Source organism: Pleurodeles waltl, chromosome 1_1, assembly GCF_031143425.1.
Source record: "Pleurodeles waltl isolate 20211129_DDA chromosome 1_1, aPleWal1.hap1.20221129, whole genome shotgun sequence".
NCBI classification, from domain to species: Eukaryota; Metazoa; Chordata; class Amphibia; order Caudata; family Salamandridae; genus Pleurodeles; species Pleurodeles waltl.
Genome location: NC_090436.1, coordinates 968,442,034 through 968,454,603, shown reverse-complemented (window position 1 = coordinate 968,454,603; position 12,570 = coordinate 968,442,034). Strand labels below are relative to the sequence as shown.

General features: G+C 46.8%; 1 protein-coding gene across 2 annotated transcripts in view; it reads left to right on the top strand.

The window, feature by feature from the left end:
* Positions 1-12,570, top strand: part of DAPP1 (dual adaptor of phosphotyrosine and 3-phosphoinositides 1) — a 198,299-nt gene that overhangs the window by 165,498 nt on the left and 20,231 nt on the right. For both annotated transcript variants that reach the window (XM_069230233.1, XM_069230234.1), the window contains one exon: positions 9,005-9,067. In XM_069230233.1, the coding sequence (XP_069086334.1) occupies positions 9,005-9,067 (63 nt within the window). The remainder of the gene's footprint in view (positions 1-9,004; positions 9,068-12,570) is intronic.

Here is a 12,570-nt window from a genome sequence, read left to right as displayed (position 1 = left end):
CTGAGATACTTTGGCATATTGTCATAAAAATAAAGTACCTTTATTTTTAGTATATCTGTGTATTGTGTTTTCTTATGATATTGTGCAAGTGACACTTGTGGTACTGTAGTAGCTTCACACGTCTCCTAGTTCAGCCTAAGCTGCTCTGCTAAGCTACCATTATCTATCAGCCTAAGCTGCTAGACACCCTATACACTAATAAGGGATAACTGGGCCTGGTGCAAGGTGCAAGTACCCCTTGGTACTCACTACAAGCCAGTCCAGCCTCCTACATTGGTTGTGCAGCGGTGGGATAAGTGCTTTGAGACTACTTACCACTCTTGTCATTGTACTTTTCATAAGAGAAAAATATACAAAACAAGTTCAGTGTGTGTACACAGTGCTAAAAAGTTTTGCAATTCCTCTTTTCACTCTTTTCTAAGTGCTGAAAAGTACTTCTAAACTTTCAAAAAGTTCTTAAAAGTTTAAAAAGTTTTTTTTCTGTCTTTCTAAAAAGTTCTGAAAACTTTTTTTCTCTTTTTCTATCACTTTAACTCTCTCTAAAAATGTCTGGCACAGGCCAAAATGTTGACCTGTCTAAGATTGCATATGATCACCTTAGCTGGAAAGGAGCAAGGAGTCTCTGCATAGAGAGAGGTTTGAGTGTAGGGAAGAATCCTTCCTTGGAACTATTGCTTAATATGCTTAGAGAACAAGATAAGGCCAAAGTGGCCACATCTGTTGAAAAAGTAGCAAATGGTTCTCAATCTGATCCAGGGACACCCCCAGGTAAAGGTTCAGGAAAGAAACTTCTTAGCCTTCCCATTACAAGACAGTCTAGCATAGTTGGTACTGAGGTGGAGTCACATCATACAGATGATGTGCTCTCACTGTCAGCCAAGCTGTTAGGGTGCCCTCTGTAAGGGACAGGTCTCCTTCTGTCCATTCTCACCATACTTCTGTGTCTAGGAATGTCCCTCCCACCCACCCTGATGACAGAATGTTAGAAAGGGAACTCAATAGATTGAGAGTGGAGCAATCCAGACTGAAGCTTAAACAGCAACAGCTGGATTTAGATAGACAATCCTTAGAAGTAGAGAAGGAAAGACAGAGGTTGGGTTTAGAAACCCATGGTGGCAGCAGCAGTATTCCCCATAGTCATCCTGTAAAAGAGCATGATTCCAGGAATCTGCACAAGATAGTTCCCCCTTATAAGGAGGGGGATGACATTAACAAGTGGTTTGCTGCACTTGAGAGGGCCTGTGTTGTACAGGATGACCCTCAAAGGCAGTGGGCTGCTATCCTATGGCTATCATTTAGTGGAAAAGGTAGGGATAGGCTCCTTACTGTGAAAGAAAGTGATGCCAATAATTTCCATGTTCTTAAGAATGCACTCCTGGATGGTTATGGCTTAACCACTGAACAATACAGGATAAAGTTCAGAGAGACCAAAAAGGAGTCTTCACAAGACTGGGTTGATTTCATTGACCATTCAGTGAAGGCCTTGGAGGGGTGGTTACATGGCAGTAAAGTTACTGGTTATGACAGCCTGTATAACTTGATCCTGAGAGAGCATATTCTTAATAATTGTGTGTCTGATTTGTTGCACCAGTACTTGGTGGACTCTGATCTGACCTCTCCCCAAGAATTGGGAAAGAAGGCAGACAAATGGGTCAGAACAAGGGTGAACAGAAAAGTTCATACAGGGGGTGACAAAGAGAACAATAAGAAGAAAGATGGTGAAAAATCTCAAGATAAGCATGGGGATAAGGGTAAAACCAAAGATCCCACTTCAAATCTTAAACACTCTTCAGGGGGTGGGGATAAAACAAATTCTTCCTCTTCTTCTCAACCTACATAATTTAAAAAACCTTGGTGCTTTGTGTGTAAAAATAGAGGCCTTAGGCCAGGGGATAAGTCCTGTCCAGGTAAACCCCCTGAGCCTACCACCACTAATACATCAAGCTCTAGTGCCCCTAGCAGTAGTGGTACTGGTGGTGGGACTGCTGGCAACAGTCAAGTTAAGGGTGTAGTTGGGTTCACTTATGGGTCCATAGTAGAAACTGGGGTAGTCAGTCCCAAGACAGTTTCTGTCACACCTAGTGGCATTGGCCTTGCCACACTGGCTGCTTGTCCCCTTACAATGGATAAGTACAGGCAGACAGTTTCAATAAATGGTGTTGAGGCCTTGGCCTACAGGGACACAGGTGCCAGTATCACTTTGGTGACTGAAAACCTAGTGCACCCTGATCAACACATCATTGGACAACAGTATAAGATTATTGATGTCCATAACTCCACTAAGTTTCTTCCCTTAGCTATAATTCAGTTTAGTTGGGGTGGAGTTACTGGCCCTAAGCAGGTGGTGGTATCACCTAGCTTACCTGTAGACTGTCTCTTAGGTAATGACCTAGAGGCCTCAGGTTGGGCTGATGTAGAGTTTTATGCCCATGCAGCCATGCTGGGCATCCCTGAGGAATTGTTCCCTCTCATTTCAATTGAAATGAAAAAGCAAAGGAGAGAAGGCCTAAAAACTCAGGATCCCTCTCCATCAACAGGTAAAAAGGGTATCACAGTATCCCCTAACCACCCTACCATTCAGGATACCATTCCTGTGGTGGGAGAAACCTCTCCTGGGGTGGCACCTGTTCCAAGGGAATCATCAGTTGGGAAAACTGTACTCCCTGAGGTGGAAGTACCTCTCTGTAGGATAACTAACATTGGTGAGAAAAAGAGCACCATTTTAGTTAACATGGAGCATCCCTCCAACCCTCCCAGAGAAACTTTAGTGCAGAAACCCTGCACTGTCTCACAACACGTAGGACAGCATCCCTGCCCTAGTGTGGAGCTCATAGGACAGCATCCCTGCCCTGCTCCAACTCAAGAGAAACAGCATCCCTGTTCTCTCTTCCAGCCATATGGACAAAGTTTTTGCCCAGCTATGGCTTTACTGAGACAGCATCCCTGTCTGGCATTTCCATCACTACAAATAGGTTCAGTGGACAATTCCCACTGCTCTAAACTAAAACTTACTGATAGAAACTCTGAAAATACATCTTCACATTGTTGCTTAGCTAAAAAACTTCAAACAGGGTGGTTTACATCCCCACAGGGAAGTAACCATATAGTGGATGATAAAGGGAGTAACCAGTCTATTGCAGAGCTACTCTCTACTTATCACCACTTAGACAATAAAGTCTCAACTGGCCAAGGTTAGCCTTATTGTCCTTCGTTTGGGGGGGGGTTGTGTGAGAAAGTAGCCTCTTTCTAGCCTTGTTACCCCCACTTTTGGCCTGTTTGTGAGTGTATGTCAGGGTGTTTTCACTGTCTCACTGGGATCCTGCTAGCCAGGGCCAGTGCTCATAGTGAAAACCCTATGTTTTCAGTATGTTTGTTATGTGTCACTGGGACCCTGCTAGTCAGGACCCCAGTGCTCATAAGTTGTGGCCTATATGTGTGTGTTCCCTGTGTGGTGCCTAACTGTCTCACTGAGGCTCTGCTAACCAGAACCTCAGTGGTTATGCTCTCTCTGTACAAATTGTCACTAACAGGCTAGTGACCAATTTTACCAATTTACATTGGCTTACTGGAACACCCTTATAATTCCCTAGTATATGGTACTGAGGTACCCAGGGTATTGGGGTTCCAGGAGATCCCAATGGGCTGCAGCATTTCTTTTGCCACCCATAGGGAGCTCTGACAACTCTTACACAGGCCTGCCACTGCAGCCTGAGTGAAATAACGTCCACGTTATTTCACAGCCATTTTACACTGCACTTAAGTAACTTATAAGTCACCTATATGTCTAACCTTTACCTGGTAAAGGTTGGTGCAAAGTTACTTAGTGTGAGGGCACCCTGGCACTAGCCAAGGTGCCCCCACATTGTTCAGAGCCAATTCTCTGAACTTTGTGAGTGCGGGGACACCATTACACGAGTGCACTACATATAGGTCACTACCTATATGTAGCTTCACAATGGTAACTCCGAATATGGCCATGTAACATGTCTAAGATCATGGAATTGCCCCCTCTATGCCATCCTGGCATTTTTGGTACAATTCCATGATCCCAGTGGTCTGTAGCACAGACCCTGGTACTGCCAAACTGCCTTTCCTGGGGTTTCACTGCAGCTGCTGCTGCTGCCAACCCGTCAGACAGGTTTCTGCCCCCCTGGGGTCAAGCCAGGCTTGTCCCAGGATGGCAGAACAAAGGACTTCCTCTGAGAGAGGGTGTTACACCCTCTCCCTTTGGAAAATGGTGTGAAGGCAGGGGAGTAGTAGCCTCCCCCAGCCTCTGGAAATGCTTTCTTGGGCACAGATGTGCCCAATTCTGCATAAGCCAGTCTACACCGGTTCAGGGACCCCTTAGCCCCTGCTCTGGCGCGAAACTGGACAAAGGAAAGGGGAGAGACCACTCCCCTGACCTGCACCTCCCCTGGGAGGTGTCCAGAGCTCCTCCAGTGTGCTCCAGACCTCTGCCATCTTGGAAACAGAGGTGCTGCCAGCACACTGGACTGCTCTGAGTGGCCAGTGCCACCAGGTGACGTCAGAGACTCCTTCTGATAGGCTCCTTCAGGTGTTAGTAGCCTATCCTCTCTCCTAAGTAGCCAAACCCTCTTTTCTGGCTATTTAGCGTCTCTGTCTCTGGGGAAATTTTAGATAACGAATGCATGAGCTCAGCCGAGTTCCTCTGCATCTCTCTCTTCACCTTCTGATAAGGAATCGACTGCTGACCGCGCTGGAAGCCTGCAAACCTGCAACATAGTAGCAAAGACGACTACTGCAACTCTGTAACGATGATCCTGCCGCCTTCTCGACTGTTTTCCTGCTTGTGCATGCTGTGGGGGTAGCCTGCCTCCTCTCTGCACCAGAAGCTCCGAAGAAATCTCCCGTGGGTCGACGGAATCTTCCCCCTGCAACCGCAGGCACCAAAAAGCTGCATTACCGGTCCCTTGGGTCTCCTCTCAGCACGACGAGCGAGGTCCCTCGAATCCAGCGACTCTGTCCAAGTGACCCCCACAGTCCAGTGACTCTTCAGTCCAAGTTTGGTGGAGGTAAGTCCTTGCCTCACCTCGCTGGGCTGCATTGCTGGGAACCGCGACTTTGCAGCTACTCTGGCCCCTGTGCACTTCCGGCGGAAATCCTTTGTGCACACCCAAGCCTGGGTTCACGGCACTCTAACCTGCATTGCACGACTTTCTAAGTTGGTCTCCGGCGACGTGGGACTCCTTTGTGCAACTTCGGCGAGCACCGTTTCACGCATCCTTGTAGTGCCTGTTTCTGGCACTTCTCCGGGTGCTACCGGCTTCAGAGAGGGCTCCTTGTCTTGCTCGACGTCCCCTCTCTCTGCTGGTCCAATTTGCGACCTCCTGGTCCCTCCTGGGCCTCAGCAGGGTCCAAAAACGCTAACCGCACGATTTGCAGCTAGCAAGGCTTGTTAGCGTCCATTCGGCGGGAAAACACTTCTGCACGACTCTCCAAGGCGAGAGGGATCCGTCCACCAAAGGGGAAGTCTCTAGCCCTTTTCGTTCCTGCAGAAACCTCAGCTTCTTCTGTCCAGTAGAAGCTTCTTTGCACCCGCAGCTGGCATTTCCTGGGCATCTGCCCATCTCCGACTTGCTTGTGACTTTTGGACTTGGTCCCCTTGTTCCACAGGTACCCTAGATTGGAAATCCACAGTTGTTGCATTGTTGGTTGGTGTCTTTCCTGCATTATTCCTCTATCACGACTCTTTGTCTTTTGGGGAACTTCAGTGCACTTTGCACTCACTTTTCAGGGTCTTGGGGAGGGCTAATTTTCTAACTCTCACTATTTTCTAATAGTCCCAGCGACCCTCTACAAGGTCACATAGGTTTGGGGTCCATTCGTGGTTCACATTCCACTTTTGGAGTATATGGTTTGTGTTGCCCCTATCCCTATGTGTCCCCATTGCATCCTATTGTAACTATACATTGTTTGCACTGTTTTCTAAGACTATACTGCATATTTTTGGTATTGTGTACATATAACTTGTGTATAATTGCTATCCTCATACTGAGGGTACTCACTGAGATACTTTGGCATATTGTCATAAAAATAAAGTACCTTTATTTTTAGTATATCTGTGTATTGTGTTTTCTTATGATATTGTGCAAGTGACACTTGTGGTACTGTAGTAGCTTCACACGTCTCCTAGTTCAGCCTAAGCTGCTCTGCTAAGCTACCATTATCTATCAGCCTAAGCTGCTAGACACCCTATACACTAATAAGGGATAACTGGGCCTGGTGCAAGGTGCAAGTACCCCTTGGTACTCACTACAAGCCAGTCCAGCCTCCTACACAGTGGAACTACCTCGTTGTAAGGCAACACAGCAATTTACGCCGGCTTGCCTTACTCCATATCTATGAAGCCATTCAAAGTCACAAAAAGTGGCTTCGCGTGGCCTCATAAATAAAATGTAAAGGTTTGCACTTCTGTTCCATCACAAAAAGTGACACAACGGTGCCGCAAGGGGCTCGTAAATATGCCCCCTCGTTTGTAAGCGTGATGGGGATAACAAACAATTTCTCTGAAAGATGGCAACATATTCAAGGGCCTGAGTAAAAATGAAATTAAAACACCAGACAGCAGTGGATTTATCAAGGAAACAGGCAGACCAAGTGCCTAGAAGGTGACTGCAGTTTATCAGTCGGTGTTCCATGCAGCAATAAAAAGAGCAAGCAGACAAACGGATGGGATTCTGGTGGTTGTCAGGAAGTCAAACTCTGATGAAATTAGGACTTGTCAAACACCTGGGGCTTCATTTACGAGGCCCTAGCGGCACACTGCACCACCAGAGCGTCATTTTCTTTGACGCTCTGCTGGCGCTGTGTGCCAGTCCATATTTACAATGCCACACAAAGCCACCTTGCTTGGCTTTTCATGGCCTTGTAAATATGGACCCCTTTCATGCGTGACACTGCGTGAAAAGGCTTTCCATGGGTGTTTCTTGGGGTGTTCCCACGCAACACCCATGGAACCCTAAGCAATCTGACGAAGGCCCAGATTTACAAGTCTGGGAATGCGTCAGATTCCTACTCCACCTCAGAGGTGGCATAAAAATGAAGCAATGGGGAGAAATATCTTTATTTCGCCCCGTGTCTTCCTCTTTCTATGTGTGCTGCATTCTGAGCACACATAGAGGGAAACACCTCTTATGGTGGTTTTTGTGCAAGAAGGTCATCCTCACAATGCAGACACCCTTGCACCATGGTGCAAGGGTGCCTGCGTTGGCGCTAGGCAGCAATTTGTCCACCAATGCAGGGGGAGAGGACAGAAATGTGCTCTATCTTGTAGATGCGACGCATTTCTGCCCTTTCCCAGTGGCACAGGTACTTTTTGCGCTGCCCTGCGCCACGGGCCTCGTAAATTCGGCCCCAGGTCTTTCAGATGTACTCTAAAATGAGAACACTAACACAGGAAGAGGGTACAAACTCATGTGAAATGCCGGTACTCTGTGTAGTACTTTGTTTTGGGCAGAAGGCATAAGGAGTTTTGGAAATTTGAGCAACGTAAACCTGGTCCCACCTCGGTTGCTTCTTTGCTTCCTGATCTGTTTAAAAAGCAAAATCATTTGTTTTTCTCAAAAGTAAAATATCCTGCTTTGTTTCTCAACTTCAGTTGTTCTTTAATAGAAGTTTTGTTTTGATGGAATCTTGTGCGTTTCATTTATTACAAAAATATAACACAGATTCACCAGCCCTGATAAAAGTTAGAATGTATTTTACTCCTGGCATGTTAATGCTGCGTTTGGATTATCTTTTTGAATTTCTGCCCGTTCACAAAGAACTTTTTGTGCACTCTTAAACATTTGCCACTGTTGTATTTTTGGAGAGTTCACTTGAAAATGTTCACCTGCATGAATGACATTAAAAGATGCTTTTACACTTTTTTCGTTTTGTTTCCCCAAGTAATACATTTTCCTTGCGAAGACCACCTTCTCGAGGACAGCCTTCAATTATTGAGGTGTTACCTCCAATATCCCACCTTACAAAAATAGTAATTCCTGCTCATGGCAGATGCAAATTGGGTTCAGAACTACCTGTAAAAGGTATATGAATAGCCAAAAAATGTACAAGTTTGTTGTGTCCTTCTATTCATGCTCGCTGTTCGTCCTGAAACGATATAATTTCATTTATTTCTTCTGCATCAGTGCTTAATTTGTGCTTGTTGTTTCCAGTGCTGAGCACCGGCACTTATTTTTGAGGGCCGGCGCTCAGTCTTCTGTCTCAAGCATTTGCTGTGAGAAAAAAACACATTTGGGAAAGACGGAGGAAGAGAAAACCGAAAAAGCGTCACAAAGGGAGAAAGTAGAAAGCTGCAGGGGTGAGCTGAAGGGGCAGGGAGTGGCTTTAAATGGATTGAAGAGGCCTGAGATGGCTTCAGGATTACGCTGCCTCAGTATTCCGTGTTCGCAAATTTAATTGCAGCAGCCCCATGTTTAAGAGGAGGGCTTTGGGTACCGGCACCTTCTTATTTACAAATTAAGCACTGTTCTGCATTAACAAATGTGGAAAGCCCATGGCATTGGTAGTTTGTCTTTGTCCTCCAAACACTGCAAGGGTGAAGTTCCACGTCCCCCGAATGTTTAAATCAGTATTTGAAACTGCCCTCTCAAATTTCCTTTTTTATATTGCTGCTTTGTGTGTGAATCAAACTCATGGAGTCCATATGCTGTTCCAAGATTCTAGCTGGAAACCTGTTTTTAATTAACAGTCAACACGTTCTTGGATGAGAGGGTGTTTGATTTGGCATAGTTGCTGTTAGGAGTGGAAATGCAAATTTGTCTATACATTTTTAAAAGTATGTATTCCATATAATCTAGGCGGAAATTAACTTCCCCTAAGGATTTTGAATATTAGGTCCTGAACGACTGTGTTTGGCACCCCATTCACACAATAAAGAGCATTAAATCTTAACTAGTTTTTGCATTTGAATTTACTCATTAATGTTCTTCGGAAGTGTTAAATAAAAAATGTTTCTTGTGTTTTTTTTTTATTCTTACAGAGTTGGAAAAACCGGTGGTTTATTTTACATCGAAATGAACTCAAGTATTTTAAAGATCAGTTGGTAAGTTCCTTAAGTGCGTACATTGCCAAAAAGACCTGCCTTGCTACTTTCGTTTATATCTTTGGACAGCAGTACTATAGACACTTAAAATTTGCTTGCTGCTGATCTTACAAATGCCAATATTTCTACACTTCAAGTCCTGATGGCTAATATCTACCCTCTCATTTGTAGTCTAGTAGTGATCCAAAGAGCACACTGGTTCAGATGCGGTTATATATGTGTACTAGGTAGCTATGAAAACGTGGCTGTTTAATTCCACATAAATTGTATGACACTGACCATTCCTACAAAAGATGGTAGATATCTGCAGCTGTGAACGAGTCTATTCTTACACTACAATTGTACACTTTGGGGCATATTTATGAAAATTGGCGGTGCAACTAGTGCAGCACCACTTTTCTTGCGCCCCTTAGAACCCCCTTAACGCCAGCATGTGTGCATCATCTGTTAAATACAACACAGCATGGTGGTAGTTAGGGAACTAGTGTCAGAATTTTTGATGCTAGTTCCTGGCTTTGCAGGATTAGCTAAAAAATGTTGACCCTAATCCTGCAAAGCACCTGAAGGGCCCATTGTAACTAGTGGGACCCTATTTTCAACGCCTGCTGTGAGCAGGCGCTAAAAGTGCCCAAAAAAAATGATGCAAAGAAATCTCTTAGATGTCTTTGTGCAATTCTTTCGGCCCTCCTAAGAGGGGAACACCCCCTTTGCATACATTAGGCCTGGCACAGGTATAATGTAGTGCAAAGAGTTACAAAGTTGTGCAATGCATGCATTGCGCGACTTCTTAAATATGGTGCAGTGTTTTTGGCCTTCTAACATCACATTAGCATTAAAAAAATGACACGAGTGTGGCTTTGGAATGGCGCTAGGGACTCTTAAATATGCCCCCTAATGCCTATGTGTAACTACCAGTTTGCCTCACCATGATTGGAGCACATCTCTGGTCCTCGAACGTCACACCCAACACCTCCCACATACGCCAAATTACAAACCACACCCCATTAACTATGCACTTTCTAAGGGCCCATAGGGGACGTGAAGAGAAATGGATCACTTAAAATCCTTGTCAGGTGTCTTAATTGCTATTCAAGTTAATTCTGCAATACAATGCTCTGGCAGTACATTTGAGTCATGTGTGTCCTTTGATTATTCTTCTTTGACACCCCGCTCCCTACAACACCCAGACACCATATGCATTTGGTCCTTTCTCACATGTGCTCATGCACACATTTGTGCTAACAAGAGACTAAGGGGGTCATTCTAACTCTGGCGGGCGGCGGAGGCCGCCCGCCAGAGTTCCCCCCTCCGAAATACCGCACCGCGGTCAGTAGACCGCGGAGGGTATTCTAAGTTTTTCCCTGGGCTGGCGGGCGGTCGCCAAAAGACCGCCCGCCAGCCCAGGGAAAAACTCCCTTCCCACGAGGATGCCGGCTCGTAATCGAGCCGGCGGAGTGGGAAGGTGCGACGGGTGCTGTTGCACCCGTCGCGTATTTCACTGTCTGCCAAGCAGACAGTGAAATACTTGTAGGGGCCCTCTTACGGGGGCCCCTGCAGTGCCCATGCCAGTGGCATGGGCACTGCAGGGGCCCCCAGGGGCCCCGCGATCCCCCCTACCGCCATCCGGTTCCCGGCGGGCGGACCGCCGGGAACTGGATGGCGGTAGGGGGGGTCGGAATCCCCTCGGCGGCGCAGCTAGCTGCGCCGCCTTGGAGGATTCCAAAGGGCGGCGGTACACTGGCGGGAGACCGCCAGTGTTGCCGGTCCGACCGCGGCTTTACCGCCGCGGTCAGAATGCCCTGCGGGGCACCGCCGGCCTGTCGGCGGTGCTCCCGCCGACCCTGGCGGTCTTAGACCGCCGGGGTCAGAATGACCCCCTAATTGAGCAACCTGGAGGGGCCGAGGTGCAGGGTTACACTAGAACGTGTTAAGGCCTGGAGAATTCCTACTCAAGAGATAAACAGCTTTTGCATTGTACAATGTTAGAAATGGGGTCTTTGGTTGACAGTCAGGTTACCCCCTGTTCAAGCAAGGACCCTCACTCTAGTCAGGGTAAAAGAGAATCACCCTCAGCTAACCCCTGCTTTCCCCCTTGGTAGCTTGGCAGAGCAGTAGGCTTAACTTCAGAGTGCTAGGTGTAAAGTATTTGTACCAACACACACAGTAACTTAATGAAAACACTACAAAATAACACAACACAGGTTTAGAAAAATAGAAAATATTTATCTAAACAAAACAAGACCAACAAGACCAAAATGACAAAAATCCACAATACACAAGTCAAGTTATCAATTAAAAAGCAAAATTGAGTCTTTATGTAGTATAAAACACACACTAACACTGTTAGCGTGAAAATGTACCTTGGGTGCATCAAAAATGACACAGCACGAGCGAGTGTGCATCAAAAAGGGCTTGCGATGCGTTGATTTCACTCACGAGCGAGACCTTGCGTCGTTTTTCCTTTCTTCCGGTCGGGGCGTGTCGTTTCTTCTTTCCGCAGGAGAGCGATCGGTCGATCCGGTCAGCACTCTCGGGTCCGGGCAGGCCTTGCTTTGTTTTTACACACCCAGCGGTGCTTGCGTCGGTAATCCAGTAGCACTATGATTCGAAAACCACGCAGCGTGGGTTGCGATCTCCCAGCCTCCGTCAGCAATGCTGCACGTTGTTTCTCCAGGTCCGTGTGTCGATTCTTCGGTCGTGTTTCTGGCGAGCGTCGATTTTCAGCCGCGGAGCCGGCGACGTGTCGTTTCTTCAGCCGCATATCTGAGTCACATCGATCTTTTTCCCGCACGGCGCTCTGTGCGCAGATTTCCTCCTCTTAGGCTGCCAGCTTCTCCTTTCAGGGTCCCATGAACTGGATGGGCACCACTTGGCAGGGTAGGAGTCTCTCCAGAGACTCCAGGTGCTGGCAGAGAGAAGCCTTTGCTGTCCCTAAGACTTCAAACAACAGAAGGCAAGCTCTAAATCAAGCCCTTGGAGAGTTCTTCACAAGATGGAAGGCACACAAAGTCCAGTCTTTGCCCACTTACTCTCGCGGAAGAAGCAACTGCAGGATAGCTCCACAAAGCACAGTCACAGGCAGGGCAGCTCTTCTTCCTCAGCTCTTTAGCTGTTCTCCAGAAAGAGGTTCCTCTTGTTTCCAGAAGTGTTCTAAAGTCTGTGGTTTTGGGTGCCCTTGTTATACCAAATTTATCCTTTGAAGTAGGCCTACTTCAAAGTAAAGTCTCTTTTGAATGTGAAATTCTGCCTTGCCCAGGTCAGGCCCCAGACACTCACCAGGGGGTTGGAGACTGCATTGTGTGAGGGCAGACACAGCCCTTTCAGGTGTGAGTGACCACTCCTCCTCTCCCTCCTAGCACAGATGGCTCATCAGGATATGCAGGCTACACCCCAGCTCCTTTTGTGTCTCTGTCTAGTGTGAGGTGCAACCAGCCCAACTGTCAAACTGACCCAGACAGGGAATCCACAAACAGTCAGAGTCACAGAAATGGTATAAGCAAGAA